The sequence below is a fragment of the Bos javanicus genome, chromosome 18 (genome assembly GCF_032452875.1).
Source record: "Bos javanicus breed banteng chromosome 18, ARS-OSU_banteng_1.0, whole genome shotgun sequence".
NCBI classification, from domain to species: Eukaryota; Metazoa; Chordata; class Mammalia; order Artiodactyla; family Bovidae; genus Bos; species Bos javanicus.
This window is the reverse complement of record NC_083885.1, coordinates 14,093,022-14,108,424: the sequence shown is the minus strand read 5'-3', so window position 1 is coordinate 14,108,424 and position 15,403 is coordinate 14,093,022. Positions and strand designations below refer to the sequence as shown.

The window sequence follows — 15,403 nt, the reverse complement described above, 5'->3', positions numbered from 1 at the left end:
CGGAGCATGGGCCAGACCCGTCTTTGATTGGGCAACACGCGAGCAGGTGGGGCGTTGAGGACCAATCGCCGGTCCCGCTGCGGCGCGGGTCTGGAAGGCCGGCTGCCGTGGGTTGGGGTCCCTCTGTTCTTCGGCCATGGCCTCAGAGAAGCCGATCGTGGTGGTGACTTGCACCGCGCCCGTCAACATCGCTGTCGTCAAGTACTGTGAGTGGTGGGCTCGTGAGGCGCAGGATCTAGGGGCCCTGCGGACAGGGAAACTGAGGCTGGGAGGGGCTTGTTTGGGCGGTGGACCGGGTCCCCGGCCAGCGGCAGGTGGGCTGGGCCCTCGTGTGGACGTGGTTGTGGGTACGCGTGCAGATGTGGGGACCCTCCCGCGGTGCGATCGCGGAGCTGGGCACCACGTGCAGCCAGGAGACCTGGGGACGTGTTTCATACAGGACGCCGGTCCCCGTGGGGGCTTGATTCCCACGGCCACGCCCACCCTGCCACCTCCACCTGCTCTCGGTGTCTGTCTTGTTCAGGTCTCAAGAATGCTCCCGGGATTGGCTCCTCTCCCTCACTAGTTTCTGGAGAGTCACCCGCGTGAATCTTGGAGTCCCCGGGGGGAGGGGCCACAATTTGCTTGGCAATATGCCTTTGCAAGGCAACTGGGCTGTTTCCAGTTGGGATCAATTATGGAAAAAGCTGCTGTAAACTTTTGTGTTCAGGTTTTTGTGTCAATGTAAGTTTTCATTCTTCTGGATAAATGCCCCGGGAGTACACTTGCTAGGCCATAGAGTGGTTGCATATTTGGTTTTTTAAAGAAACAAACTTCCCATTTGGCTGTACCATTTTTCATCCCCGCCAACCACATATAACTGTATGGGTGATCCAGCTTTCTGGCACGCATTGTTGTCACCAGCTGTTATTTTGGCCATTCTGATGATGACATCACACTATGGCTTTAGCCTGTTTCTTCTGCTGCTCGGTGATGTTGAACAGCGTTCTGTGTGCTCATTTCCTCTCCGTGAGTCTTAGGTGAAATCTCTCTTCAGGACTTTCGTCCACATTCTAACTGAACTGTCTGCTTTTTACCATTGAGTTTTGAGAGTTCGTTTTGTATTTTAGATAATAATCCTTGCTACATACAAGGTTTGCAAATATTTTCTCCCACCGTGTAGCTTCTCTTTTCATCCTCCTAACAGAGCCTTTCAAAGGGTTGAAGTTGTTAAATGGTGGTGGGGGCCAATGTGTCATCTTCTCCATCCTTGGTAGCAAGTCAGAGACGTCTTGATTCTAGGCCTTCATCCTGAGGAGTGTTTACTATGTTTTTTCCTAAAAGTTTTAGGCTTTTACATTTTAAGTTGAAGTCTGATCTATTTTGAGTACTTTTGTTCAAGACATGAGACTGAGGCGTGGCTGTGTTGGGCCATGGATGTCCAGTCACCCAGCGGCATTTTCAGAAGAGGCCGCACGCCTCCTCCAAGGAACTGCTTTTGCACTTTTGTCAGCAAGCAACTGGGCATGTTTATGGGGGATCGTTCTGGGTTCTCCTGGGTTACCTACCAGGATCGTTCTCCTCATGTCCTGTAACTGTCCGCCACCCCAAAGACGAAGGTGGGGACCCTTTCGTCCCCACCTGTGCCTAACAGTGGATCTGAGATTTTGGACTTTCTGGAAGGTTTTCCGTATTTGCTGTGATATGCAGGAGTGGAAGAGCTCAGCAGAAGTGGGGGTAATTCCAGAGTGTCTCCCGGGGTATAAGCAGGGAGATTTAAGAAATTTTCAGTAAATGGGGCTTCTTCTGTTTGGGAGGGAAAGGGAACAGACTTAAATCAGAGCACTCAGCACCCAGCAGGCACTCCAAGAATACTTGCTGAATGAGTGAAAAACAAAACAGAAGCAGTGAAGCAAAGGGATGGACTGGCCTCCAGCTCTGCTCTCAGGAGCTAAGTGAAGTGCGGAGCAATCGACGAGGGATTCCTGAAGGCAGGGGCACAACAGGAGGGGGACTTAGATTGTGCAGTGAAAGAGCAAGATCCAGGCAACTTGGGGATCTATGAGGTGGCGGTGGTGGTGGGGAGGGGCAGGGAATTGGTGGGCGAGAGCAACAGGGTGCTAGTACACTGGGCTGGGACACTGACTGGCTTTGCGGCGGGCCGTCTGTTCCAGGGGGAAAGCGAGATGAGGAGCTGATCCTGCCCATCAATTCCTCTCTGAGCGTCACATTGCACCAGGATCAGGTGAGCATGGGTTGATGCTACACATCGAAAAAATATTTACAAAACCCCTGTTTACAGATGGTAGCAGTACATCTCCAGCCAACGAACGCCATCCGTCCCATCGCCCACTGTGAGGTGTGCTCAGCACACGGGCACGTACATGCTGAGCCCTCCTAGGAGGTCCCTGCCCTGCATTCTCTGCTGGGAGATGGGCGTGTGGGCCCTGCCCTGTGTAGTGGACACCCACGGGGCATCCCCACCACTTGAGCCTGGCCTGCCTTGGCCTCCACCTCCACGTCCCTGTTCTCTAGCAAAGCCACTGCCCTGAGCCGGCGACTAAGAGGGACCAGGGGAGGAAAGGCCCCACAGAGAGGGGGGCTTGGCCGGTACCCACCACTGAGGTGCCCTGAACTTTCTTTCCCAGTTGAAAACCACCACGACGGCCGCCATCAGCAGGGACTTCACAGAGGACCGGATTTGGCTGAATGGCCGGGAGGAGGATATGGGGCACCCTCGCCTCCAGGCCTGCCTGAGGGAGAGTGAGTAGGGTCCTTGGGGATGCTGGGGTTAGGACAAGCCTGCCCCTACCCCTGTGCCGCTTCCTCGCGCTGGGTGGGTCTGAGCGCACAGAAGCTGCTGCTGTCACCTGCCCCTCCCCACCTCACATCTCAGGGGCCGCCGATGCTTGTCAGCCTGGCCAGGTCTGGGCCTGGGGTCTCCCGAGAAGGGGGAGGTCTGTGTAAGGAGCTCGGGCAGAGGCCAGTCCCCCTGTGCTGACCCAGGCATCGTCTCCCTCCTCGCAGTCCGCCGCCTGGCCCGTAAGCGGAGGAGCGACGGCCATGAAGACCCACTGCCTCTCAGCCTCAGCTACAAGGTTCATGTGGCCTCGGAGAACAACTTCCCCACGGCTGCAGGCCTGGCCTCCTCGGCTGCAGGCTATGCCTGCTTAGGTGGGTGCCCCAGGACAGGTCCCAGTGCTTGCCCTGCATGCAAGGCCACGGCCTCAGCCATGTCGCACCTCTGAACGCTAAGATATTCTGGGGGCTCTGAAGGGAGGACCTGGCACATGACAAAATCCCCCTCAAACTGGCTTAAACTAAGTGAGGGTGATTTCTTGGCTTACGTAGCAGAACCCCAGGGCTGTGGCTCCAGGCTCCAGGCTCTCAGACGGCCTATTAGGAGCCCATCTTGCTCCTTCGGAATCCCTGCTCTGCCCTGCCCTCCTGTGGCTCAGTCTCTAGCAGGACCCCCCCACCCCAAAGCTGGGGGCAAAGCCGGTCACCACAGCGGTGGGTGGTTGGGTCACGTCCTCCACGTAGCCCTGAGACCAGTGAACCAGGGCAGAGAGCTTGCCTTGTGGACACCCCAGGGCCGCATCCCGGCATCATGCCCTTAAGAAGTCCTGGCCTACGCCCAGCACTGCCAGCAGCCCCAGGCCTCCTGGTCCCCAGAGGGCTCCTCCTCCCAGCAGCTCATGTACCCTGAGAGCCCTCTGTGGAGGCTAAGCCTGTGAGCACATGGGTGCTGAATGCCAGCCACGGAGCTGAGGGCCGAGGCTCCATCCCCCAGGTGCCCCCCTTCTCTGTCACTGAGCACAGACCACTCCCCTACCCCCAGCCTATCTGAGCCTCCCCCACCTCCACCTGCAGCCTACACCCTGGCCCGGGTCTATGGGGTGGACAGCGATCTGTCGGAAGTGGCCCGCAGGGGCTCAGGCAGCGCCTGCCGCAGCCTGTACGGTGGCTTTGTGGAGTGGCAGATGGGTGAGCGCCCTGATGGGAAGGACAGCGTCGCCCGTCAGGTGGCCCCCGAGTCACACTGGCCGGAGCTCCGAGTCCTGATCCTCGTGGTGAGTGGGGGGCCCAGCCGGGGTCGAGAGGGCCTTCCCAGGCTCCCTGGGCCGCGGGCGTGGTGAAAGCCTCCCTCCCTCACCGCAGGTGAGCGCTGAGAGGAAGCCGATGGGCAGCACGGCAGGCATGCAGACCAGCGTGGAGACCAGTGCCCTGCTCAAGGTGAGGCCAGTGGGCAGCTGGGCGGGCGGCTCCTCAGGGGTGCTCGGAAACCAGGCTTCACGGCTCCATGCAGCTCACGGGCTGGCCATCTGCCTTGCAGTTCCGGGCAGAGGCACTGGTGCCGCCGCGCATGGCCGAGATGACCCGCTGCATCAGGGAGCGCAACTTCCAGGCCTTTGGCCAGCTGACCATGAAGGACAGCAACCAGTTCCACGCCACCTGCCTGGACACCTTCCCGCCCATCTCCTACCTCAGTGACACATCCCGGCGCATCATCCAGCTGGTGCACCGCTTCAACGCTCACCATGGGCAGACCAAGGCAGGTGTGGGGCTGGGTGTCCCAGACGGGCTTCAAGGAGCCTGCTTTGCTGGGGGCTGCGTCTCCATCTCACTCTCATTGGTGGCACAGCCGCCATGTTGGAAAAACTCCACTCCCCATCCTGAGTGGGTGGCCCTTGGGTCCTGGAAGCTGGTCTGAGCCCATCTGACTGCCCGGTTCCAGGTGGCGTACACTTTTGATGCGGGTCCCAACGCTGTGGTCTTCACTCTGGATGACACCGTGGCTGAGTTTGTGGCTGCCGTGAGGCACAGCTTCCCCCCTGAGTCGAACGGAGACAAGTGAGTTGCAGGCCCCCATCCAGGAGGCCGTGGCAGGCAGCAGCCATGAGGACCACAGGCAGTGTCCCCACATGTGTCCCCATGTGGCTGTGGATGCTCGTCCACTTGGCCCAGCCTCAGGGGCACATACGTGCCTGTCTCCAGCGGCCCCTGTGATGACGAGGGTATCTGGATTTCTCCCTCCCAGCTGTTTAAGGGGCCCTGTTCTCAGTGTGGGGACACTTGACCCACTAGGGATTTGAGAAGCGTGTGTGGCTTCTTTTTATCTGTCACCCTAAGGAGGCAGTGAAGCTTCTGGTAGGTGGAGCTGAGTACTGCTCCCATACTGCGTAGGATGGGCCCCACAATTGAGGATGTGGGGGCTCTGGACTCATCACCCTGGTTACCGCGGGGGTGGTTTGTGAGATTAAGCTTGAACTGAGGCCGTTTCTTAAGCTGTGTCCCCACGGGGCATGGCAGCATGGTGGGCCAGGGCGAGGGGCAGTACTATAGCCTCGTGGGGGTCTCCTGAAGCCCTCCCCTCAGAGACAGCTAGGCCTTGGCTTCCTCACTCCGTGTGTGCCCGTACCCACCATTTAACCACCTCGAGGTGTGCAGCCCAGTGGCGTTAAGAACAGGCTGAGCACCCTTGTTCATCAGCCCCAAAGGCCCCAACCCCGCTGGCAGTCACGACCCCCAGCAGTCCTGCATCTGCCTGTGCTGCACACGTCCCACCCCTGCCGTCCTTGGACTGCAGTCCAGCCCTGCCTTCTTCCCCCAGGTTTCTGAAGGGGCTGCCCGTGGAGCCCGTCCTGCTCTCAGATGAGCTTAAAGCTGCGCTGGGCATGGACCCCGTCCCTGGCAGCATCAGATACATCATTGCCACCCAGGTGAGTCCTGGCTGCACACCGCACGCGCCCTGCAGGCTTGCCCCAGGGCATCCACAGGAGGGTCAGTGAGGTAGCTGTGACCCTGCTCCTTGGTTTCACAGCACCTAGTGTTCCCCTCAGTCACTCATGAAGGATATTTAAGGACTGATGGATGCCAGTGGTATGCAGGGGTGGGGCTGGACTGTAGGGTACCCTCCAGAGCAAGTCAGGGTCCCATTTGACTCCCAGACCTGTGACCTATGCTCCCCAGGCCTTGGCCTCTGCCGACCGCCCTGGACTTGCTGTCCACTCCATGTCTTCCCAGAGGGACTGAGGCTCTGCCTGAGGATTGGGCCCTGGGCCCAGCATCACCAGGGTGTCTGACCTGCCTGCGTTTCCTGGAAGGGCAGATGCACTCTGTCCCTCCCTGATAATAATTTCTTAACCCCACAGGTGGGACCCGGGCCTCAGGTCCTGGATGACCCTGGTGCTCATCTCCTGGGTCCTGACGGTCTGCCAAAGCCAGCTGCCTGAGCACCTCTTTGATGGGGCCCGGCCGCCGCTGGGAGAAGGGGCCGCTTCGCTGGGACTGGGAGCTGGGTGTGGTGGTCAACAGGCCACGCTTTTTGGGATTTGTGGGTGACTGCCTGCTCTGGGCCGGGCCATGTGCTGTGGCCGAACTGGGCGATGGAATGACGCCTGCAGCCACCCAGGTGATCAGGGGCAGCCCCCCAAGTGCCTCACCTTTCCCTGACCTGCACCCAGTGCTTGCTGAGATGGGGACCTGGACCCCGATCCAAGACTAGGGGACTGAGCCGGCAGGGAGCTGCTGGTGCATCGATCATGAAGGGCTCTAGGGCCCTGGACTCATGGCCACCCCACTGCCACAGGAGGTGATGGCGTGTCGGGGTACCCCTCAGAGCTGGAAGCCGGGTCACCTCAGGATAGCTCCATGAGGTGCTCCCCCAACTCTGAGCCCAGGCCCCTGAGCGGGTGCAGTGTTGTGTCTGCGGGACAGGGGAGCAGTGCCAAGGCCAGAGTAAAGACAGTTCGAGGACTCCACCTGGCCTGGTGTGCTTTCTGCAGCCCTCACCCAGGGAGCTGGGTGGCCATTGTAGGGGGCGGGGCTGGGGCCTCCCTGCCATGGGTGGGATGCTCAGCACAGGCCACAGCCACACGGTGCTGGGTGGACGTGGTCACTAAGGCTGACAGGCTGGGGAAATGATTCAGGTTTGGCTTTAAGCTCGGTCCATGTCCCCCTTCCAAGTGAGTTCCATTCTTCTCCACTGTCCTAACCCAGCTGGGGGAAGTAGGGGGAGGGCTTCTGCGCCCTCTGACCTTGACCCAAAAGGGAGGTGACAAAGGACAGGGCCCAGCACTACTACATTCTGGGTTTTCCCAGAAGCTTCCCATACTCACTCGCCCTTCCCCCCAAGTTAGTCCAGGGTTACCAATGGGGCCAAGGCCACCACACCTGCACTAGCGCAGGGCCGGATGCGGCCGGCCTCCCAGGAGGCTCCCCACGAGGTCAGGGGCTGGCCTGAAGCCCTGCTTCCCCTCCAGGAGTCCAGCTTCCCCTCCAGGAGTCCACCGAGGCCGGGCTGGCTGGGCCTGCAGGGGAGGAAGACCTGAGGTCCCGTGGAGGGAGTGGGGGCAAGGCTCCTGGGACCCCATCTGCCGCCGGCCTGTCACCTGGGGAACCGGGTTGGGGCGGAGCCAGCGGCGGGGCGGGGCGGCGCCGGAACTTGGGGAACTTGGGCGGGGCGGGAGGCTTGCTGAGCTCTGGGGCCTTGGGGTCTGAAGAGTCCGAGCCGCGTTCGAGCCGATCTGCCGCCATGGGGCAGATCGAGTGGGCCATGTGGGCCAACGAGCAGGCGCTGGCGTCCGGTCTGAGTGAGTGGGGGGCGCTCGCACTTTGGGCGGGGGCTGCAGAGGGACTGCTGAGCCTGGGGGCGGAGCGCCTCGGCAGTGCAGGGGGCGCTGGGGCTGGGGAAGTAGGGGCCTGGAGACCCCAGGCTGCGAGAGGTAAAGGGGGAAGGACAGGCTGGAGAAGGGACGGGAGCAGGGGTCCTGAGGAGCCACAGACACCCGGCTGGAGCCTGGGGTTGGGCTCCGGGCCCGGAGGCTCCGGTGGGCGACCTGCAGCGCCGGTGGGAAGGGGGCTGGAGGCCTCTGTTGGGAGCAGGCTGCAGCCGCCAAGAGGAGCCTTGGGGCTGGGGAGGGGGATTCGGGGCCCTCCTGCCCCTGCACCCCGTGCACACCCACACCCCCATCCTCTGCCCTCCTCCTCCCCCGCCCCCACACACACACAAAAGAGGAAGTTCAGTCTGGGGAAGAAGCGCTTGCCCCCGTGGTTTCCGGAGAACTCACCGCCCAGCAGGGCTGGGAAAACCCAGCATGACCCACCCTTGCCTGGAGTGACCCTCCTGCCCTCGGATGGAAGCTCCCTCCCCTAAGGCTCCTGGGCTGCGGAGGTGGGCTCCTCCTGCCTCCTGGCCAGGGGCTTGGTCCATGGAACTGGGTGACCGCTCTGTCTCCCGGGGCGCAACCCTGAGTCTGCTCAGAAGGACATTGCACAAGGCAGCTGGGGACGACCCATGTGACCCCTCCCACCCAGCTCCCAGGGCCTGCTTCTGGGTAGGAAGGCGGCCGTCCCCCCTGCTTCCCTGTGCTCAACCGCGGTACGCACTTGGACTCGACTTCTCAGGAGAGGGTGGGGCCTGAGGCTTGAGGAAGCCGCCCGTGGCTCCGCCCCTCCCAGGAAGGCCCCGCCCCCAGTGGGAGTGGGCAGGCGAGAGGACCCGGGGATAAAGTGATGAGGAGGGTCTCAGCCACCGCATCTCACCTGGGACCCACCCTGAGGCCCCCACCACCAACCTGGGGACTGAAGGAAGGAGCCTGCGAAGCTGGGCTGCGTGTGGGGAGGGAGTACTTTAAGGTCACATTTTGGGGGGTGGGCAACTTTGGGGTGCCAGGCAGGGCAGCCCCCTCCTGGCTTCTAGATGGTGTAGAACCCAGTGGGTCAGTACATGGCTGTCCTTGCTTCTGCCCAGAGCTGTCTTCTCCCTCTGCTCTCCACCCCTCCCCATCACCACCGCAATGACTACTGCTCGTCTTCCTTCACAACCTTCTGGCTCTAAATTCCTCCTCTTGCTAACTCCTGACTCAGTACCAACTACAGGCCCCATGAGCATCTCAGCCCACCGGCCCTTTATGTTGTAGAGAATTGCATCTGATCAGATCACGGTCCCTCTATCTCCCACCACTCTGCCCCTACCCCTCTGGCCTCGGGGGCCCACCACCCTGGTGTTTGCCACAGGGCTGGCTCCCCCACTTCACCTCTCTGCCCACATCCACCTGCTCAGAGAAGTGTTTCCAGAGTTCCCAGCCTGACAGCCACGCCACCCACCTCATTCTCCATGATCTGAAGTGTCTGTCCCCATCGAGAGACCCCAGCCCCCTCTGAGAGCTGAGGCTACCGCTAATGACGCAGGCTCAGGCCAAGGAAATTGCATGCCCAGGTTGAGTGGACGAACCACTGCCTGAACGCAGGAGCAATGGCTCTTCCCTCCTCCAGCACAGCAAGTGTGAATGAACGTGACACCAGCAGAAGGCCAGGGTTCAGGGGCTGAAGGGAGGGGCGGGGGGTCAGAGCTTTTACCTCTTGGGACTCTGAGGCCAGACCGGGAAAGGCTGCCTGAACTAGAAACAGACCAAAAGATCGTCCCCTCCAAGGAGTTGTGTTATCTGCCACCACAGCCTGGATGAAGAAAGTCACAAGGAAGACAAAACCGCTGGAAACTCAGGCCTGTGCTACACACGGGGCAGGGGCTGCCCTCTCCCACTGTGCTGCAGGGACCACCAGCGAAGTTCAGGTCATCAGAAAGGAGTGCTGAAGGGCGTGCTCCAGCGAGGGCGAAGCTGGATCCAGAGGGAAGATGGCTATGCCACTGTGAAGACACTGACTGTAAATAATTAATAATTGTGGCTAATTTGGGGTGAGATTAAAGATAAACCTTCTAAAGTCCACATTTAGTTCAGGAAGAGGAATTTTAAAATTACAGTTTGATCAAGTCAGTAGAAGGCAGGAGAAGCAACAAGAAAGGCTTGTTCAAAAAAAAAAAAAGAAAAGCTTGTTCAAGAGGAAACCCAAGTAAGATAACAAAGTAAGTTATTTGTGATCACAGTCAATAAAATGTGTCAAATTCACTATCAGATTGCTTAAAGGGTGAAGAATTTAACTCCATCAGCTGATTCATAAAGGGCCAACACTGGAAGCAACTGACATGTCCCAAAGGCTGCTGGTGTTGCTGCTAAGTCGCTTCAGTCGTGTCCGACTCTGTGCGACCCCAGAGACTGCAGCCCACCAGGCCCCCCGTCCCTGGGATTCTCCAGGCAAGAACACTGGAGTGGGTTGCCATTTCCTTCTCCAATGCATGAAAGTGAAAAGTGAAAGGGAAGTCGCTCAGTCGTGTCCGACTCTTAGCGACCCCATGGACTGCAGCCTACCAGGCTCCTCCGTCCATGGGACTTTCCAGGCAAGAGTACTGCAGGAGAATGCATAAATAAATTGTGGAAAACTACCCGATGAGACAAACAGCGAGCTGGAGCTCTGTGCAAACCACCCTAGGAAGGGCCTGGACCAACCTTCTGTCAGCAAAAGAAGAGCCCCCAGGAAACCTGGGGTGGGGGAGAATCTTGATATGGGTGGTGGTCACATGATGGGGGTCACACGTGTTAAAAGTCTGTGCACTTTAGGTAATTGTGATACCTCAGTAAGTGACTGGAACCCTGAGGATGGGTGGCCATGACGGAGTGACAAGTGTGAGTGTGCATCATGCCTCTGAGCGGTACGCTGAAGCTACCACTGTAGAAGAAAATCACTGGGGAGGAACGGGGGCGATGCACATGCTCACAGCAGGTGGGCTGTGATCAGGTGCACACAGGGCCCGAGAGACCAGGCCCACAGACCCGGCATCACACAGAGCACACGAACAGGACCAGTCCACACACCTGGGGCCGGGAGAGAGGGTCCATGCAGCTGGTACAAAGTCAACCTTAAATGGTTGGTGGTCCTTAAATGCACTGAGCAAACGCTCAGGGTGCCGCGGCTCACAGGCCTCGGGGGTGTGTCCAGGCTGGAGCCAGGCCCTGCCTCCCTCTCAGCAGCTCCTCAGCCCCCTCCCTGCCTCAAATGCTGCTCTTGGGAAAGGGTCCCAACGCCCATGCCTACAGCCACCCCCATCATCTACCAAGGTCTCCCCCGCCTGGGTCCCCTTCCTGGGCTAACACGGGGGCGGACAGGGCAGCTCTGTGGTGGACTGGTGGCCCCCCTTGGGGAGGGAGCCCTGGGGAGGTGGCCAGAGCCCCTGCAGGGATGGGGTATGGCACCTACTAACCTCCTTCTCCTCTGCCCACAGTCCTTATCACCGGGGGCATCGTGGCCACGGCCGGTCAGTTCACCCAGTGGTACCTGGGCGCCTACTCCATGTATCCTCTTGCTGCAGACCCAGATCAGGGTTGGGGCCAGAGAGGCTGCTGCCCCTTGAAGGCAGGAGGGGCTCCGAGCAGGGAGGTGACAGAGCCTGGGGACCTGGGCCCTGGCAAGGGAGGGAGGTGTCCGCAGCACCTGAGGGCTGACACTGAGGCCCGAGAATGCTCGGGGTCCCTCCGCATTCCCTTCTATCAGTCACCCTCCCCAGCTGGCCGGGCCTCCCCAGGGGACCGAGCCCCACTTGTCCCGGCCAGTCCAGCTGTTACAAGCCGTCCAGACGCCAAGGCAGGCATTGGGGAGGGAGGCTGCCCTGTTGGAATCCTGTGGACCTCAGGCAGTGGCCACACCTCTCTGTTCTCTCATCAAAAGAGCTGACTCCCTTGGGGCCTCTCAGGCTTGATCTGGGCTGTTCCTTAACCTCCGCTTCAGAGCAGCAGGTGTATTGGTCTGCCTGCTGGAATACCCTCGAGGGAAGAGGAGCAAGGGCTCCACCATGGAGAGGTGGTGAGTTTCCTTCCGGGCTCTGGGCACCACCCCCCGACCCCCACCAGCTGTCACTACGAGGAGCCTGTCACTCCTGTCTCTCCGAGGCTCCAGCACTAGCCCACTCAGGATCTGCCCTGCCACTGAGCCTGAGACCCCCTCCCCTCCCCGGGACGAAGAACCGGGTGGTCTGAGAGGCTGGGGCAGGTGGAGGGTGACATGGCCTGTCTCCCCCTCCCGCCTAGTGGACAGAAGTACCTGACCAGAGTGGTGAAGCTGTTTGGGCCCCTCACCAGGAACTACTACATCCGGGCCTTCTTGCACCTCGGGTGAGCCTGCACCCACTTGGGACCCCCCAGCACCACCGGCAGAGGACTGCTGGGGTCAATCAGGCCCCTCCCAGCCCAGAACCCGTTCCAAACAAAAACCCATGTCCCAGGCTCTGCCAGGGGTTCCCCAAACCTGTATCTGCCATTAACACTTCACCCCAGCCTGATAGATTAACTCAGGGGTAATCGGTGCCGCGGGCTCAGCTGCCCCCGGTGAGTCTGTTGGAGAAACCGCCATGCTGCCGAGACCTCTTCCCAGGGTGGTGGCCAGGGGCCAAGAGCCCTGTCCTAAGACTCGGGAAGGTGCAGACCAGGTAGAGAACAGCTCGGGGTGGAGTTAGAAGTCCAGCCGTTGCACTGGGCCTCCCCTCCATTCAGGGTCCTGCGATCCTGTGCTGTCTGACCCGGGCCGGGGGCGGGGGAGCTGCGGACCCCCTCTGACCATCCTCTGTCTCCCCTGTCCCTTCTGACTGCCCTCCACCCCTACTCCAGGCTGGCAGTACCTGCTGGCTTCCTGCTCGCCACCATCCTGGGGACAGCCTGCTTGGCCATCGCAAGCGGCATCTATCTGCTGGTGGGTAGCATCCTTGCAGTCAGCCTCAGCCTCATTGCTGGTCCTGCAAGCCGAGCCCGTGTCCTGGCTTACGTTGTGGGGACAGTGACACTGTGGCCTCCATGTGTGGCCCATCTAATGTGCTAGCCACTCCCCTACATCCTCCTGTAACCCATGCCACAGAGCCTCGACAGGGGAGGGGGGAACCCCACTTTACAGACAAGCGGCAAAAATTCGGAGAGGGGACTTGGCTGGCCTGCTGGGCCCTGCTTGAAGTGGGATCCTTTGCTCAAAGTTTTCTATCCAGTTCAGGGTGCTGCCAGGAGCACTTCCCTGGGACTCATGAGCCTGGGTGGTGCCATAAGCCACGCGGGGCTGGGTTTGCCTGGAGTCCAGGTTATGCAAAAGGCCCCTTAAGGCCATCTTTATAGCAGGGTGGGGAGGCTGGGAGGTGGGGAGGAGGGGGCGGGGAGCTACAACAGTGGAGTGGGGAGGGACGAGGATCCCTGCCAGGCACAGGTTGCTGAACGCCCACTGTTCGCATGCTGCCTGCCGCTGTCAGCCCACAGGCATGGGTTCCAACCCAGACACAGCCTCCAGCCTCCCAGAGTCAGTTTTGACTTGATTGCTCTACTAATTCCAACTCCGGGCGCCCACCTCGTACGCTGCAGCTGAGTCCTGTGCCGCTTGTTCCAATCTTTCCCCCATTTTTTCTGTTGGGGTTTTGTCTTCTTGTTAGTTTGCAGGAACCGTGAGTGTGCTTTCATTGTGAACCCTTTGTAGGTTTTAGCTTTTGAGGATACTTCCTCTCTGTTAGGGATCCTTGGATTCTTCACTGAGCAGAACACAAGTTTGTCATCTAAGCTGTTTTTCTACTTTATGGTTTGTGCTTTTCTCCCCCTGCTGCCTGTCTGCTGTATTTCCCTGCATTATCTTCCTTTAATTTTCTAGCTTTAGCTTCTGGGATAGAGTGTTCTAGTCTTTAACTTAGGAGGTGTGATTATAGAACCTCTTTTCATTCTTGTACTTCATAAATCATATGTCGTCACTTTTTTTTTTAATCAACTATTATGGGATACAAAGTTAGAGATACACATTTCTAGGTCCACTTGGCCTATGGCTGTGGGGCAGGCCCAGGATTCTGCATTTCGGCAACTTCCCTGGGCTGCAGTCTCCCCCCTTGACATGCCTGGGCCCCTGGCCTCCCACACTGTGCCTGCCACCCCACCCCCGACCCCCACCCAGAGCTGCTGGCCTCAGTTCATCATCATGCCCCTTAGGCCTGGGCTCCTGTCCTGCTCCCAGCCCTTAGTCCCTGGGAGGAAGCCTGGTCTTGGGCTGTGCGCCTGGCAGTGGCCTCCAGGGGTCATTCAGAAGCCCCAGAGTTCCACTGTCCCCCTCTCTAGTTGAGGTGTCTCCTGGCTGGTGAGACAGCTGGGTTCTGACCATGTAGCCTCAGGCCTGGCACATAACCTCACTGAGCTACAGCCCCTCAGGTCTTGCCGAGCTCAGTCCTTTTCTGGACCCTGGCGGGGGTAGGGGAGCGCAGGGACTGGGTAAGGGGGCGGCCCAGGAGGACCCACGCCCAGCCTGTGTGTCCTGCAGGCAGCCATCCGTGGGGAGCAGTGGAGCCCCATTGAGCCCAAGCCCAAGGAGCGGCCGCAGATTGGGGGCACCATCAAGCAGCCGCCCAGCAACCCTCCACCCCGGCCCCCGGCTGAGGCCCGCAAGAAGCCGAGTGAGGAGGCGGCGGGGGTCCCCACGGGTGGCCCCCAGGAAAACCCCATGCCAGTGAATGACGAGGTTGTGTGACCAGAACCTCAAGCCGCTCTGGCCCGCTGAAGCTTTGAAGGTCCTTCCTCCTGTGGGCAGGCTAGTGGGTGGGTGGGGGTGTGTGGCGCCCAGCCAGGGGTGCCCCCTTTCCTGCAGCCTCCTTGGGGTTCCTTGACAGCAGGGCTGGGGTCTCGGTGCCTCACCTGTTCCATGAATCATGTACCTGGAATTCCCTGTGTTTGTGTTTCTGCTCTGGAAATGAATGTCTCGGGTCTGGGGGGAGGGCCTGTGTCCTCCCATATCCCCCATCTGCCAGGGCTCACCTGCTGGAGCACCCCTCAGACCACCCCAGGGTTGATGTGCCATAGGCAAGACGCCCGCACAAGAACTTCCGCCCACTCTGGGTCGCCAAAACTGTTACCAAACCAAATGCAGGTCCTCTTACCCCCGTGCAGCAAAGCGAACCTACTGACTTGGGTCGTGGTGAAGGAAAGGGTAGCATTATCGCAGGTGCTGAGCTAGGAGGCCAAGCGGCTCATGCTCAGAAGACCCCCAGCCCCCTCATGGCTTTCAGGGAAAGGTTTTTAAGGACAGTGAGGGAGGGTGGTGGGTAATCAACAGACAAGAGACCCAAATTTGGTTCCACAACACACACACACACCACACATGTCCCCTGCTTACTCCAACACACCACACAGACACCATACAAGCCATGGCAGGGGCCCCAAAGCTCATCAGCTCACACCCAGCCTGCGAGGCCCTTCCTTCCTGGATACTCAGTCCCCCAAAGTCTGGGAAAATCCTTCAGTCACTGGCCTCCTGCTCTCACAGTTTCAGAACCGGGGTCTCTGGGACCTCTGTCCCGGAGGGCACCCTGCCCATCAACCAACACTCTGTCTTCAGCATAAATCCAGCGGGCTCACCGTTCCCCACCCCCTGGCTACTCCCAGCACTACCTGGGCCTGCCCAGTGCCCGGCTCAGAGCCCAGAGACACACAGGGCAGACCCCACCCTACCCCCAGCCCCACTGCTCTGGACCCCATCACCCTGCCCACTGGCCTCCAGCCACCCTGACCTCCCAGACACAGCC

General features: G+C 59.9%; 2 protein-coding genes across 2 annotated transcripts; both read left to right on the top strand.

Moving 5' to 3' along the window:
* Positions 1–54: 54 nt before the first annotated feature.
* MVD (mevalonate diphosphate decarboxylase) lies at positions 55–6,743 on the top strand. Its single transcript, XM_061386996.1, has 10 exons — positions 55–206; positions 2,154–2,224; positions 2,628–2,742; positions 3,007–3,153; positions 3,853–4,052; positions 4,141–4,215; positions 4,316–4,534; positions 4,718–4,833; positions 5,594–5,702; positions 6,135–6,743. Exons 1-10 carry the CDS (start codon positions 137–139, stop codon positions 6,213–6,215), a joined length of 1,203 nt encoding a protein of 400 aa, XP_061242980.1. The 5' UTR covers positions 55–136; the 3' UTR covers positions 6,216–6,743.
* Positions 6,744–7,438: 695 nt separating this feature from the next.
* On the top strand, positions 7,439–14,542 carry LOC133230095 (cytochrome b-245 light chain). The gene is made up of 6 exons (XM_061387002.1): positions 7,439–7,574; positions 11,102–11,171; positions 11,605–11,679; positions 11,904–11,987; positions 12,480–12,561; positions 14,146–14,542. The coding sequence occupies exons 1-6, from the start codon at positions 7,517–7,519 to the stop codon at positions 14,350–14,352; spliced, it is 576 nt and encodes a 191-aa protein (XP_061242986.1). The 5' UTR covers positions 7,439–7,516; the 3' UTR covers positions 14,353–14,542.
* The last annotated feature ends 861 nt before the right edge of the window (positions 14,543–15,403 follow it).

What these genes read in the sequence shown, in the direction of transcription:
- MVD (XM_061386996.1), top strand. Translation starts at nt 137, where the DNA reads ATGGCCTCAGAGAAGCCGATCGTGGTGGTGACTTGCACCGCGCCCGTC. An exon ending in TCACATTGCACCAGGATCAG is followed by an intron (nt 2,225 to 2,627) that starts GTGAGCATGGGT and finishes TTTCTTTCCCAG; the next exon opens with TTGAAAACCACCACGACGGC. An exon ending in CCAGGCCTGCCTGAGGGAGA is followed by an intron (nt 2,743 to 3,006) that starts GTGAGTAGGGTC and finishes CCCTCCTCGCAG; the next exon opens with TCCGCCGCCTGGCCCGTAAG.
- LOC133230095 (XM_061387002.1), top strand. Translation starts at nt 7,517, where the DNA reads ATGGGGCAGATCGAGTGGGCCATGTGGGCCAACGAGCAGGCGCTGGCG. An exon ending in TACCTGGGCGCCTACTCCAT is followed by an intron (nt 11,172 to 11,604) that starts GTATCCTCTTGC and finishes CCTCCGCTTCAG; the next exon opens with AGCAGCAGGTGTATTGGTCT. An exon ending in CAAGCGGCATCTATCTGCTG is followed by an intron (nt 12,562 to 14,145) that starts GTGGGTAGCATC and finishes TGTGTCCTGCAG; the next exon opens with GCAGCCATCCGTGGGGAGCA.